Source organism: Toxotes jaculatrix, chromosome 20, assembly GCF_017976425.1.
Source record: "Toxotes jaculatrix isolate fToxJac2 chromosome 20, fToxJac2.pri, whole genome shotgun sequence".
NCBI classification, from domain to species: domain Eukaryota; kingdom Metazoa; phylum Chordata; class Actinopteri; family Toxotidae; genus Toxotes; species Toxotes jaculatrix.
In genome coordinates, this window is record NC_054413.1 from 18973340 (window position 1) to 18989265 (window position 15926).

Below are 15926 nucleotides of genomic sequence, written 5' to 3' on the forward strand. Positions count from 1 at the left end.
CAGCAGACTTATAATTCACCTCAGAGTCTCTGTCTCTGCAGCTATTTGACTCCTCCCCTGCAACTGCCAGAAGCTGAGCATTGCCAGACGCCTAAAAAATTGATGCTGAGATGCATCACGGAGATGAAGAAGGAGAGAGGAGCAAGCTGCAGTACAGCTGGAGGAGCTGAGCAAGTGTTTGTGTGTGGCATTTGGCTGTTTGTGTGTTCATATGCACGATGTATGTGCAAACAAGTGCGTGTACATGCAGAGCATTAAGGACATTGTGGACAGTGCAGCATGTAATCACGTGTGTGTGTGAACAGAAGCCAAATAACTAATGTTTTCATTTTGCCTGTCCTCACAGGCTCATTCACCATCCAAATGAGAGAAACAGTCTTATTGGTGCTTCCATTTAAACTCATCGCACCTCCAGAAAAGCTGTTTATTGCATTTTCACCCTGGTGCATCATCAGCTCGGATGGCCCTCGTAAAGCCGGCACAGTGGGAGAGAGGCTGCAGATGGAGGAGAGAATACGCCCTGGGGGTCCTCGCTGTGCTCTATGTGTGAGGAAACACAGAGAGAAAGGACCTCGAAAATTTCTCTATTTGTGTCTAAATGACTGGTGTGTCAGCCAGAACTCCAGTGGTTCTGCACCGGTGGGTCCACATGCTCCATCCAAGCCCTTATCATCTGGAAGACATTATGGGAAAGGCTTGGCGGGGCAGTTTGACGCCTCCGAAAGGCTCTCCTGTCGCCAGCCGTGTTAAATGTGGCTCTAATCCATTGCTCCAGACACCTGTGGGGACTCGCTTTTAGGGTTGAGAGTCTTTAGGGAAGACAGAGGACGGTTAACAACCTCTATCTAGGATCATAAAAGAAGAACATGAACATGGCCTACTTTTAAGCCCCGGATGGTCTCACATTTTTGGGGTTTGCCTCTTAACTATGTCCTCCTGACCTGTCAAGTTAAATTTAGATTCCCCATGTCAGGGGCCTGTGTGGGGATTTTTTTTTTATGTTGTATCACCACTGTTGTTGTTGTTGTTCTTCTTATTCCTCATGACAATACAATCCAGTTGAGCCACGCACCTATTTATCTGTCTAGTCTGCTTTGGGTCTGGGTGGGCCTACCAGCACGCCACTAGTGCTAATAGTGAAAACGGTTTGCCAATCCAGTGGGGAAATTAAAGGGAAAAAAGACAGGGGTAGGCGGGCGGCGAGGGTGGGGTGAATGTAATTCTCAACGACCTTCGCTTCACCGACTCAAATGTATTAGCTTGCCTTCTTTCTTCAGGCACAGAGAGAAAGCAATCCGCTAGTGTCAAACGAGAACATTAGCCCTCCTTGCAAAGCCAAAGAGAAGGCGACAAACCACTGGTCTAACAATATAACAGTTATATTGCCTGAAGCTTTCCCAAGGAAATAATCTGTCCTCCCTCTATAAATGTCTGCTTGATATGGTTCTACAAAAGCAATACAATCTGAGGCAATGGAATAACGCTATGACAGACTGTGTAAGTCTCATACAATTGGTTAGATTTCTTAATCAGACCATTTATAAGCTCAAGCATTCAGTGGAAAGCCCCAGAACAAGAGCCCTTTCTTTGCTATTACTCTCTTTGGTTCAGCTGCATATAGAATAAACGCCTCACGCTTTTCTCTGGTGTTTCTCTTTCTGTGGCTGTCACAGTATAACTTGCTATTGCATGAAAACATGTCACCTACAACATGTCAAAACATCTCTGGGTAACACAGGTGGAAAGTCCTAAACAACATACTTGGGGCAGCTCTGCGAGGCCCAGGGAGACTTAGCAGGAAAAAGGACCTTGTTGTCAGCTGTCAGAAAACTCCGGGCCGGAGACTTCACGTGTTAACGAGTCTCGGCTAACAAACTGTCACTTGGGGCTCAAGCAAAACATCATTAACGTTTGTACAATGGGGCCCAAGACAAGCTGATCTCCGACTTACTTTTTCCGAGCCTGGAGGGGACATATTGCTGAAATAAAATGGTCTCTCTTTCTCCACTTTCCCTCCCATACTACCTCTCCTCTTGCATGTGACACTGATTAACCCGAACTAGAATAACAAGTTCCCTCGTTCCTTGGGCCCAGTCCAGTTGTAATGACCCGAACGTGAGCTTCCCTGAACAAAACCAGGGCAGTGAACCAGGTCTACATCTTAATGTCCTCAGCTAAAAACATTAACCCTGATGACTGGCTGACATAAAGACTTTTATTGAAGGGGAAGACCTCATTGGTAAAACAGAAGCTTGACCATGAGGCATGAAAAATTAGGAGTTTTTTTTTTTTTTTTTTTAATTATCACCCTCTCCACTGATGTATTTCTACTTCTGAATCCGCAGAAAATTATTGCAGGAGCTGAAGGCCACAGAACGTGCCAACCCACCAAGAGGAATAAAAAAACCACCAACCAATCAGAGCTGATGGGTTCAGAAGTGGTTCCTCGTCGGTGAGGGGAGAAGGACATGATTGCTCTGCTCACCACCACTACGCTGCCACATGGATGGATAGAAGATAAAAAAGATGGATGAAAAGATGGATACTTCCCGCCCAGAAGGCCCAGCTGCAGCCGTCCAGCGGGCCTCTTTGGGTGTCGCCCCCACACGGTTAGACTCAGCTCTGTCATATTTTTAGACGCCGTGGCTGTCTCTGATTTTGTGGCGGCCGTGGCCACACGTTTGTAAAGCATATTCGCTTTCCTAAACAGCAATTATCATTAGCATTGATGGATTTAACGTGCCTCCATCCATTAGCTTTCCTAATTACACTGTCGAGAGGTCTGCTGTCGCCAACAATCAAATTAATGAATTTGGCTATTTAGGCTCAATTATTGCATCCACCCTCCCTCTGCAGCATGCACAATAATCCTTTATTCAGAAATATGTGCGCAGACAGACAGAGGGAGATTTCTGCCCCAAGGGGGGGATCCTTTCTGCTCACCACAGAGAAGGCTCACACTGGAGAGAAGGCAAGTGGTGGGGCTGGGGTGTGTGTATGGGGGGGGTCTACAAACAAGCAATGGAAATAAAACTGACCACAAAAGCTGCCACTGTTAGCGGGCCATCTGAATCCGCTGTGCTCACCTCACATGTAGGGCATAAGTATGTTCAGCTGACTTGTGTTCTGTTTCCCCTGGGCGACTGTGACTGTGTCTGCAGGGCCAAAGCAGAGCTGTGCATATTTTCAGTCATCTTGTTATGAGCACTTTGATCCACTTCCCTCATTAAAACTGACAAATGACAAACAGGTCACGATAATGTGATTATAGGAGTGTGAATATGCGTCAGTGAATTTGTCCTCTGTTACTTAGACATTTGTCTAATGTGGCTTAATATGGCTCACCTGAAAATAAATCATCAAAATTAACTATTTCTGGAGAAAAAAAAGAAAAGCTGATTGGATTGGTTTGGTTTGGTTGGTTAGTAAGGTCTTTATGCTAACGTCAGAAAATGCTTACGCTGATGGAAACAATAAAACAATAAATGTTGTTACACTGCAAAAGGTATTTCTAAAATGCATTTTGCAATATTTGAATTTAATATTTTCAGCAGATTTCAATTGTTTTAAATAAATATTCAAAATAAGAAGTTATAAATTCTTAATAAAAATAGTGACAAATACTACTACTACTTCTACAACTAGTACTACTACTACTACTACTACTAATAATAATAATAATAATAATAATAATGTGAGGGAGTTTTTAAATCAGTGAAAATACATAAATTGCTGATGTGTTAAGTTCAAGACCAAAAAAAAGCTGCATATAAGAATATAAGAAAATATATATATATATATATATATGAAAATCCATCTAACCACATTTCTTTTTCTATCACACATCTCCATATCACGAATACAGTGAGAATAAGTACAATTAAATAGAAAACTGCCTGTGGCGAAACGGAAATACACATTTAGCACTTTTTCCCTGCTACGTGAGCTTCGGAAACGAAACTGCTCAGCATTCAGCGGAGCTGTATGTATCTTAGTGTGAAGATATGAATATTTAGGCTCTGAATGTGTGCTTCTGCAAATGAAGCCACCAACCTTTAGGGTGAATTTCTAAGAAATACTTCATAGAAGTAAAGCCACAGTGTAGTGTTGACCTTATCATATCGTAATTTTGACTGAGAACTGTTATGCAACATGTCCGTTGTACACCTTATCCTGAAAGGCTGTAGCATGCTAACACAAAGCCAGAAACTCTGAAATTAATTACAATGGGCCAAAAAAGAAAAGCAGGAAATTGGTATAAAAGTCTGAAAAACTCCCGGAAAGAAAGCAAAACCAATAAGATAGACAGCATGAAAAGGCCCGTGTGTTTTCTGAAAGGGGGAAGAGACAAAGAGAAGAACGGAAAGAGAAGTACTCCAGCCCATTTCTGGGGCCATTACAGGAGGGAATGGCTCCCATTTGTCCCACCTTGACATTTGAGAGGATCTCTGATTACACAGGAGAGAGGGGCAGGCAGAGGTGAGCGAAGAGAGAGTCCCCCACAGGGGTCTGCGGCAGGGCTCAGATGATACGCCGTCGTTACGACAATGAGAAGTCAAGGGTAAAAATAACAGGGCGCTGGGAGAAAGGGGGTGATGTGGCATGGCGGGGCCGACGTGTAGACTGTCTTTTAAACACACTGTCCCCCTCCCCGCTCTTGTCGCCCGCTCACCCTCCAGGGCACCTACAGGGCTCAGTTGCACTGATACATGCACACCCTGCAGGGAGGGAACACAGGGCTGCTTTATGCAGACTAACTGTATAATGAAGACTCCAAAGATCCATAACCCTAATCTCAGTTTACAGTGTGTGTGTGTGTGTGTGTGACTATCACTGGATATCCTGTTCATGACCACATATGTAGGATGTACAGAATCATGTGACAAGAAGAAACATGAGGGAACATGGAAATAATTGTAAACAACCTTGAGCCAGTGACCTACTGAACTTAACATGAGACTAAAATTAGCCAAGTGGCTGCGTGTTTTACGGGCTGACGAGGAAAAACAATAACGGCAACAACATGCATTCCCCCAAAATCCAGCAACATCTACACAGGCAATCAGCTATCTGTTTCTGATGCTGTGAGAAGCTAGCAGTGCTCCCCGCCGGGTAATGAGCTGTGTGTGTGTGTGAGGAGCATGCCGCATTCAAAGAAGGCAAAGAGGAGCAGAGTAGAGGAGGAAGGGAAGGGAGGAGTGGAGTTGAGGAGGAGGTCAACTAGAGGTAAAGCTTTGGGTGCTGTTCAAAACTCTCTCTCTCTCTCTCTCTCTCTGTGGCACAATGGGCAGGAAGGTGAGAAAGATTGACTGGTGAGCGAGAAAGAAAAAGAGTGTGAAGGCATGTAAGCTGAGCAGCTGACAGAGGCAGTGAAGGAATAAAAACAAAAGAGAGAAATAGTGCAAATAGCTGATAGAGGTAGTTGGCAAACATTTGTCAAAGCAGCTGAAGGTTCAGTGGTGTGAAGCATGCTCTGTCTCTAAGATTCTTTTACATGGCTCTGTAATGGAGAGGACGCTCGAGGGCAATGGTGGTAATAACTGCACTGGGAATTATTCAATTAAAACACCCCATCTTTCCCCCCCCGGCGTTCTCCCTCCTCTGTCTTTTCTTTGTCCTCCCTGCAGCCTGTGGAGGCGGCGGGGTCGGGAGGTTAGAGAGCAGTCTGGCCTGGGTGTGCAGTGACCCGGTCATCTGGCCGGACATGCAGCCACTTGGCTGTGAACAGACCCTGAGAGAGGACTGGGATTGTCCTCTTCAGTGTATACAATATGCACAGACAGCCAGCAGCAGCCACACCTGACCTTAAACCACACAATAACCTGGAGACAAGACAATCTATTTCTGGTTCTCAACAGGAAAAGGAAAAGGGACGATGGAAAAAATAATTTAAGGGGAGTGTTTTCACAAAGGGCACATATTTACTAGTTGCTGCCAGATTTGGGCAGTTTCCTTTGAATGTGGACCAGCCCTTGCACACAATATCTATCGTTTAAAATCACATCCTTCACTTCATTCAGGTGGCTGCATTGTTCTCACTGCGTGCGAGAAGAAGAGCTCAGATTTTCCAATGACGCAGCACTTTGAAAGCCAAATAGTCCGTGCTGTGACGGCCACATGCCAAGCGGTGCATCTCTTCCTTGGTGCCTGAATGCTTGGCATTACAGGGCTGATCTAAGTGCTGATGGCCAGCCAGCCCTTGCCAGCATTTGGAGGGCAAGGTGACTCTTCCAGTTACTGGCCCCACAATCAAACTCTCCTGCCAACTTGAAGGCCGACTGTCTAGTAGTATGATTTCTCTGTGCTTTCTGATGAAATCCTCTGGGAGACTGTGTAAGTATGCATGGAGAAGAGGGGCCTTCTTGTCACTTATCCCTATGTAGGCAGGGGTCATCCTGGAAAGGCTGGACAGGCGCCAGAGACACAGGCATCTAATAACACTTTCAGCACTACCCTGCTGTGATAATGGCACAAAGGTTGCTGTGAGGCTGAATTTACAGTCCTTTTTTTTACAATTACTGTCATCTAACAAAAGAAATAAAGCCGTGAGAAAAAAAAAAATGCAATGGTAGCTGCAAAGAAAAAGACCACAACTAATGTTTCCAATTTAGCGAAGCGAGATCAAGCAAAGAGCAAACAAAGCGAGGGATTGTGAGTGCTCTAACTCAATCAGAGAGCAGTGGGGTACCGCCCCATCAATCACTGTCTGCTTGCCACCCCGACCGAATCAGGCCAAATTGAGTGGTGGAGAAACACCAGCAGGCCACGACAGCCCGCTGTGCGCAAACACAGTGACCGAAAATGACCCCGGGGATCTCGGGCTGAGACGGGAGGGTCCTTGGTTTTTACTTCCTACCTACCTACCTACCCTCTTACGAATTGCAAACAAACTTTACTTCGCCCAGAGCCCCTCTAGGGACTTGCCTGATTGTTTTGAGTAAAGAACACTGTGGTCGCTGAGCCCACCCCCCCCCCCACCTGCCACCCCTTGTGAATCTGTAAGCACCGGGGGCTTTAGGGCAACAAACAGGCCGCGTAAGACCACAGCCACATCAATCAAAATCATGAGCCCCATTCAAGGTTAGACCACTGAAGGAAACATGTCTGACAAGCCTGGACACGCTGTATTAAAGTGTCCACAACTCCCTCATCAATTCAGCTAAAGAGTCTCTTCTCTCTCCTTTGTCCTCTGGGATGGGTGGATAAGTAAGACATTGGGAGATACTGCTTGAAAATAATCCACCCCTGACAACTGCCCCCCATATATCATGAGCTCAAATTATTATTCAATCATTGACCCTCGGCATCAGTTCTGGTTGTGTTCCCATACAGTCTCATAAACTGAGAAATCAGCATTTGATGGAAGGAAAAAAGGAGGGAGAGGAAAACCTGTTGCTAATTATATTTTATGAGGCAGAGGGGGGGGGGGGGGGGGGGGCAGTACTTATTGCCAACTGTCCTTTGGAAACAGAAACGCATAATTGAATTACAGACTCAGTGTTTAATGCTTTTTCATCGGCGCTGGAAGGAAAATGAGTATGAATTTTCTTACAGTCAATAGATGTGTGTCCAGATAGAGAGCTGAGATTACCAAATGTTGTCCTCTAATCACGAGCCTCTCCATACGGCTCTTTTTCTACCAATCTGTTTTGGATTAAAAAAAATAAATAAAAGAGCATACGGCTGACATCTCTAAGCTGTGTGGGCCGCGGCTCCATTCCACAAGAAACTTCCATATAGGGAAGCTTGTATTGGTTTGGGGCTGGAAAGAAAAAGAAGAAGCAGGAGAAAAAAAGAATTCACCAGCCATGTGCCAGAAACAGCTTAGTGACACTCAATCCCTGGCAAACACGAGTTGCTAACTCCCACATCGAGATGAAAAACAAAACAGGCAGACACGTGAGACTGTATGATGCTTTTGTGCTGCCGCAGATATGTGACCGAGGCTCGAAATCCAGCGGGTTATTTATGAGCGCGGGCCTCGTCTCGTCTCTTCCTCTCTCCCTCCCTCATTCCTCCTTTTCCTACTCCTCCGCTGTGAAGTGGACCTGCCTCCCGCTGCGAGGCAGAGTGGCTCGCCTCCCGGTTGTGGTCAGGTTGTGCATGAATCAAAGTGGTGACAGAGCAGCGGGGAGGATGGCAGATGCCACGGCCAGAAAGCTTTTCAATCAGGCTGCCCTTCCAAGCTGCGGCCAAGGTGAAACACTTCAACGACAGATGTAAAAAAAGACCCTCAACCTGACGCTCGCACGCACAAATGCACTGCATGCATGTAAGCACACATGCTCACAGACCTACTTTAATCCTGCTCATTAGCCAGGGAGTAACCCTTTCTGTTTAAAGGAGAGGAAGAAGAAGAAACAGAGTAATGACAGTGAAGGTCAGCGGCTTTCCGATGCAACATCTCTGTCTGCTGTCCTGTCTTTTCTGCCCTCTGGTTAATTAACAAGGTGAACACTTAGCATTTGTCAGTGCGGCAGCTTTCATTTGCTTTGAATGGCTCGCTTGCCTCATTAATGGCTATGTTTTGCAGGTAGGAAATAGGATGATGTATTGTATTGTAAATAGAAATTTAAGATGCCGAGTGCTCGTCTCTGGAAGTTTCACCATGCTGTGAAAATAAGGTTTGGTATAATTGCTATGAAGTTCAAACAAGATATATTCAAAGTGGGCTGCTCTTTGAGATGCTTTTGACAAGCTATTTTTTTCAAGGTACACTGTTTCAATGTAATTTTAGGTGTAATTTGTTTTCCATTGTTATGAACTGTGGGAGTCTATCGCTGTGGAAAATACCAGGTGCATAATTTCAGCTGCTTTTGTCAAACCTGGTAGTTAAAAGAAGTGCCGTCGCCCTATGCACTCTTTATTTTTGCTGTGCCTATTCTGCGGCGTTGCTTTCAACTCCCCCAGCATAGATGCTTCTCTGACATGCACTCTGAAAAGAAGCACGCATCAACAACAGAAATAAACGTCCGCTAACAGGCCATAACTATCTCCAACAATCCATGTCACTCCAAAGCCTCGTCCCCTCGGCCCCAGGTCACAGCACTTCCCTTCTTTAAAAGCCTCTACGGCGACCGGCCTGTTAAAAAAAGGTTCCTCCTGCGTTCCTGCCGTATTTATTTTCTCCCATGACAACGGTTGATAAATGGTCACACAGCCCACTTCTCCTTATTTGCCCATGGTTGCCTTGCAGAGGAGCGTGAGAGAGCAGCGAGCGGGGAGAAGGAGGTGTTCTCAGATGCACAGAGGAGTTATTGCTCCTCACTCCCCAGCTGTGAAGCTCCACTGCTCTTTGTCATGGAACTGCTGCATGCTATCCAGGTGGAAGGGGAACAGGGGAATTAGGGAAAGTGGTCGAGTGGATCCTTTCCCTAAAGCCTCCTCTGTCCACTATCACTTCCCAGGAACAGGTGGCCCTCTTTGTTGTGCGCTGTGACTATATGACAGGAGTTAGTGGGATTCCACATGACAAAGAGAAAGCCAACTATAGATCTAGAATAGGGTAATACCCCGCTCCCCCTTCCCAAGCTCCTGTTAGTCATCTCTGGAGTCCAGGCCTGGTCAGGAATGCCAGGAAGGGCAGGATGTCTATTGTAGAGGGTACACAGCAGAGAATGTTTGCCTTCCCAGCAGGCCCAGCAGCTCCACGGGGGCAGCTCAGCGGGAGATCGGAATGGAAGGGGCAGAAGGACAGAAAAAGGAGAGTACTACAATTAAAAAGAGGAAAAGAGTGCTTTTCCACGGTTTGGGTTACAGGCTCCACGAAGCTGGGGGGGCGGGGGGGGGGCCCTCGCAGACTTTTGAAGCGTGGCGAGGCAGGAGACTTTCTGCACAATCTCCCCCACAAAGGGGTGCTTGAGAAGGCATTCCTCAAATATCTCTACTGCCTAGTACCACGCTGCCATACATCTCATCTTAACACCCCCCCCCCCCCCCCCCCCAATCTACTGCACAGACTGTCACACTGGAATTTCTGGGAGGTCCAAAAAAATACCATCCAGACAGAGAGAAAAGCAAAGAAATGAAGGAGGGCTGAGGAAAAAGGAGACACTCTCTCTCTCTCTCTCTCTCCCTCTGTTCTTACCCCCTCTCTTCTGCTCCTCCAAAACAAACAGCGCAGCCTTGACTGACTGGCTGCCTGCGAGGGATTCCAGTATGCTGAAGAAGTACAGGAACTGTTTTTCGGTCTGGTCAGCAAATCCGATGGCATCAATGATTCATAATGTTGTCAGGAATACATCATATCTATAGAAAGCTGGTTCTCCTCTTTGAGTCAGCAGGAGAGGAGAAGGTGGAGAGAACAGCCTGCAGCTCGGGATCAAACACTCTCTAGGTCTTGTTTAAGAATGTTCAAAACTCTGGAAACTTTATCAGACAGAAAATCGTACTTGACCGAATTTGTGTCTTACAAATGTGATAAATTGCCCTTCAGTCTGCCTTATGTGAAACCCGTCCCTCACTTGTTTAGATTCAAATCCACTGAAACCTCGATTTTTCCTTCAGATGGCAGAGCTGCCACATCCAGACAAGCCTGACAGCCCTAATGAGATAGCAGAGGAACGGAGAATGGGTGCACGGGGAGGGAGCGGAGCAAAAGCATATCTATTTACTTCAGTTTTTCACTTGGGCTTAGCTTGCTCATTCCACTGATTTTCAGAGCGAATTGAGTTCAAATATTTGCCTTGATGCCGACTGCGCCTTTGCCTCAAACTTCATTAGCTGTGAGAGCGGCGAGGGTGGCCCCTGAAACTCCACTCTGTGAAAGTCTACAACGGTGCGTGAAAGGTAAACACGTTCTGCATTCAGAATCACAGGGATCACTTAGTCTCCTTATCTCTGTGATGAAGTGTTTTCCTCCTCCAGCTCTCAGGATACAGGCCTCTGCACTTCCCCAAACAAACCTGTCAAGGGTGGTGCACACGTGCAACAACACGGCCGCGGTCAGACTCCACTCAGTAACGGCTGTTTTTCTTTTTACGAGCACCACTTTGAGTGCTTCTTGTTTGGTTTGCTGATAACAGCCATGTTGGGGAACATGTGGTGCCTATGTGTTCCATTTGCCCACTAATTAGATTGCAAGGCAGTGCACTGAAGCATGCATTGTAGCCCCCACCCCCTGCGCCTCCACCCACTCTGCCACTCCATCAGATAAGGAAGCCATTCTGGCTCTCATCAGTTCCCATTATATAAGGGCAGATTTGGTGAGTGGGGCTGCGACAGAGAGTCTGATGGACCCAAAACAAATCATACCCAACTACTGTCTGCAGATATATAAGTGACTATCCCCTTGCTTGTAATTGAGTTACATATGACGTGCCTTGTCAGCGATTATCACAAGAGCCTGCCCTCATATTACACAGTGCCATAATTTGAAATTAAGGAGGGAAAAGGAAAATGGATTTCACTCATCTTGCTTGTCTTTGCTGGCTAAAGCCAATGTGAAGCTGAAGAAGGTGGAACTAAAGTCCCATGAAAACCAGGCTATTAAAAACATTAAAAATGAAACGGTACACCATGTTAAAGATAGGAAGCTATAGGTCAGGTTGACCCCGTTTTCCGGTGCAGTCTCTGTGTGGCCCACATGAATCAGAAACTTAAGTTTCACAGCCTGGGTCATTTATTAGCTTATGCTCTAGACAAGCAGCTCTTCTGGCCACACTAGTGTTATTACTTAGGCTGTGTCTGCTCCAAATATAATTAATATGCACATAGGTCAGAAAAAAAATCAGGAAAAAAAAAAAAGAAACAGGATGAGAGAGAGGGAGAGGGAGAGACACTCACAGATGCAAACACATCCACCCCACAAACTTCATCTGCTAACAAATTTATGAACAGCCAATTAACTGGCAAACTGCAATCTGCAAATTCGGTGGCTGCTAAATGAAAGAGCAGAGCTAATTTGTAAATGATACATCGATGGATCACTAAACTCAAAGCCCGCCCTCCTTTCAACCTGGAAAAAAGCCGCCTTCCTTGAGCCTGCAGGGACTAAATTCTTTTTACTGCCTGTGTTTAGACACAGGAAATTCATTCCTGACTAATTTGATTAGCACAAGCATTGTTACTGCTACCCCCCCCCACCCCCCTCCCCATGTCCCCTCCTCGCTCTCTGCTTCTAACTGAGGGTCTTGGACAGTTTAATGGTCCCTCTGGTGCTGAAATTGGACCCAAAAGAAGTGTCAAGGAGCAGCCAGCCTCAAAAAGACAGCAGAATTCCATCCACCGTAAATCTTTGACAGCAGTAAAGAAAGGTTAAAGTGGGACTGAAATCTCCAGGATTAAAAAAAACCAAACCCTGCAAACGTATACAAGAGCCATTCAAGGAGCACAAAAGAGGCATAGGGTCCAGGTTTTGGGTGGAACGGGGATACAGTAACAAGATCCGGCAAAGCCCTGTACTCTCCCGAGCCCTGCAGCGTAAACAAACAGCTGAGACAGAGCAGGAGAGAGGCACCGACACACGCACAAAAACCACACACAATCACAGACACACAGACAGGCAATCAGAGGGAGGCAGTCTGCCCAGGCAAGGCTCACCTCAGGGCACCCACACTGACACAGGCTCATCACATTACTGTCTGTCTCCGGTTACATCGGCTTAAACTATCTATCTGACAACAGGTTAGCCGCTTAGCCTTTTGTTGGATGCGGCAGATTGTGGCTTACAAGTCAAAGACGGATCAGTGACTAACTGTAACCGAGAGTTCCACCTTAAAAGGGAGATTTTCATCTGAGTCAAAGTTGAAGTAAAAAATAAAATAAAAAAAAAAAATCCCAAAGGAAGCAGATCACTTTAATCTGAATAAACTGATTCTTGTTCTGTGATATAACCCATTCTTGGAATGTCTCACTTGTTTGGAGAGTGATGGGATTTTAAGAGGAAATATGAAACTAAATGGCTTATTAAGGCCGACAGTTCCTTGCAGTGGATAAAGTAGCTACAGTTAATGACCTCTGCTGAGTTTTGGCCTCGCAGCTTTCCTCCAATGCCTTCTGCAAAAGTAGCACAATTCAAATCAATATTATAGCCCGGTGACTTCATTCTACAGAGACGAGAAGCGAGGACATTCCAAAACCAAATGGCTGGGGTGAGACATTCCTGCTGCCCTATGTAGTGCCAGAGCAGGATCACATTAACACAGTTTCAGAGAGGCTGTGGACACTAGATGGCGCAGTTTCATGTGCAATATGCATGAGGGAAAGGAAGGAATGAGAGTCACACACACGGACTGTACATAGAACACACACACACACGTATATGTGCTTTTAAATATGAATAAGTCTTCAGGTGTGTTTTGTGTGTGAACGGCACACGTTTGGATTAAATTATTCAGCTTGGCCTCTGCTAGTGTTGTGGTTCCACAGAGAACGTAAGGTTTGAGGGCCAAGTAGGTACCTTCAAAATCTTTTAGATGGTTCTGAGGAAGTTCAAACAATAACACCAATAATGTTAGTTCATTTGCCCGATGGTTTCAGAATAAAAGCATGTTAGATTAATTATTTTTCATCAGGGGTTTCACTCTTTCCCCCATAAAACTATAAACCTAACTTCAGGCCAGACTGGGGCCCTTAGGGACAAAATCTTACTGCATGAATGAGTTTTTGGGGCCAAAAAAAACCACATCTGCTTTTCATAGGCAAAATCGCTAACTCATGCTCCACTTACTTGCACTCCCGGTCCTCCAGATCAAAATGCGGATTGAAGTTGATGAGGATCCGCTGGTGAGGACCAGGCGCTGATATCACCCACACGCATCTCTGAGAAGGGGGATAAGATACGGGGTATCCAGGCGAGGTGAGGTAGTTGGCGGTTGAGATTCTGATGTTGCCTCCACATTTATCTGCAGAGGGGGAGTGAGAAGAGTTCTTTAAAGACGGAAACAAAAGAAACTAACATTTCACCTTTGGGATATTGGCTGATTCATGGCAGGTTACTGGAGAGTCACTCACACCACTACAATTCAAACTTAAATCTAAAAAATCTTAAAAAGGAGCAGCTCTGGGGTCAGTTTGAGTAGATGCACAGTATCAGCAATCCAATTAAAAAAAGGTCTGAATGTTAAAACTTTGAGAAAAGTTTTGTTGTGCTGAAGCCAAAAGCCGCAGGATTCTGCAGTTTGTTCCTTTAAACCGTATGTCTCATCATCAAAAGGAATAATCCTTTGTTTTTTCCAGAGGCCCCGCTGCTGCTACTCACATTTATCTTCATTTGCGTTTGTATTCATCCTTTTATTATAAGAGCCTCCACCATCTGCTGCTCTAACCTATACGCACACCTCTCGAAAATCAATTAAATCGAGGTAAAAAAGGAAAAAGGAAAAAAAAAAACAACGCAAAGCTGAAACGAAACTGATGCTGTAAGAGCAGAACTTGGGGAAAGTCCGGCCTGACTTTCTGAACACGATCCTATCTCAGAAATACAGAACGGTTTGGTAGCTGAGAGCAGGCCCAACGAATTCAAATTTCAATTCAAAGCGTTTAGGAGACTTTGAAAGAAAAATGGGATGTTCGGTAAAAGTCTGGCAAGAAACTGTAATAAGTGTTGAGTAAATAAAAATAAACACATTCAAGAATAGGACTATTTACATGCTATCATAAGAGATAAACAATGTCTTAACTATAAACTCACTATCATATATACAGCAAGAATATTAAAGGGATATTTTAAATAATCTATAAAAAAGATAAACAAGGGAAAAAAAGAGAAAACACGTTTAAAGGAGTGTTTCAATACAAACTCTATAAACACACCGATGAGAAAACCATCCATATTTCTATAGAAATAACATAAGAAGGATTGTTCTTTCAGTGCCGGCAGAATGGGCAGGTGAGCGACCTGCGACTTTGTCAGAAGATCAGCGGGGATCACAGAGAGCTAATCTTTAAAAAAAATATTTGGATTACGGAGTATAAAGAATTTATTTACATAGATATCAGATGTCACACTTACCGTTTTTGAAAGCCTTGACCACCAAGAGGATTCCCATGAACAGGATAAAGACTAATCCACAATGCATCCTTATTTTGTCACCAAAAAAATAAAATTACGCATACAAAAAAAAAGCCTCTGAAAATTAAACTCCTCCAAATGCTTTTTTGGGAAAGTATTCTTCTTTCCTCCTCTTAATTGGATAAATAAAGCAGAAGTGTCTCTTTTAACGAAGTTGGAACTGATCTGAGTGCGGGCTCAGGTCGCTGGCATCCTGTCATTCAGCTCCTGTTTCCTCTCGCCTGTGCCGGCTGCGCTCCTCTCTCCAGCGCCGACCGTGCCATATCCTCTCCAAAGAAGCCAAGGCGCAGGGTATATGAAGAAATGACCCACTAGCTTTGCGTCCTTACTCCGTCAAACGATGCCCGGGCAGGAGGTAATCCTTGGCTGCGGAGTTGAAACAAACAGACGGAGGTGTGAGCAGGTTATGAAGGCTTGCCTCTGCCGTGCGCTCTGGACATTCCCGAATCTGTCTAAACCGTTGCCGATACAAACAAGACTGTAAAGGCACGGATACACGCCTTCCCCAGACTGTGACCACTTCACCTCTATAGGCTCAGAGCGGGGTTACAAATAACTAACCTATGTGCTAAAAGCCCCGTGTCTTTATACGCAAGCTGAGCCGCACACTGAGTCACAGAGCACCAGCAGTACCTTAAGTGACATGACTCTCTCTCTCTGTCTCCCTTTCTTCCTCCCTCTCTCTTTTACTCACTCACCCTCTCTTCCCCTCCCACCCTCTATCTTCTCTTTCAAAAAGGAGTGGGACATTAATGGAAGATGTAATAACACAACAGGACTCCTCCTCGGACTATCAAAAATATATATATTTGGGATTTTGCCACATGCGAAATAGGTTAGCTGCTGGAAATATTCTGCCATAATACAAATTCAGTTTTAAGAATTTTAAATCTGGATCGTGAGGAATTCTGCA

At 45.2% G+C, this 15926-nt stretch overlaps 1 protein-coding gene across 3 annotated transcripts in view; it reads right to left on the minus strand.

Annotated features, from left to right (window-relative positions):
• Window positions 1-15926, minus strand: part of nrp1a (neuropilin 1a) — a 59752-nt gene that overhangs the window by 42617 nt on the left and 1209 nt on the right. For 2 of the 3 annotated variants that reach the window (XM_041065874.1, XM_041065871.1), the window contains exons 2-3: window positions 14954-15379; window positions 13670-13844 (exon numbers count right to left, since the gene is read on the minus strand). In XM_041065874.1, the coding sequence (XP_040921808.1) occupies window positions 13670-13844; window positions 14954-15020 (242 nt within the window). In that variant the 5' untranslated portion in view covers window positions 15021-15379. Of the gene's footprint in view, window positions 1-13669; window positions 13845-14953; window positions 15605-15926 lie in introns of those variants that run through there. The other variant, XM_041065873.1, reaches the window with a different exon arrangement.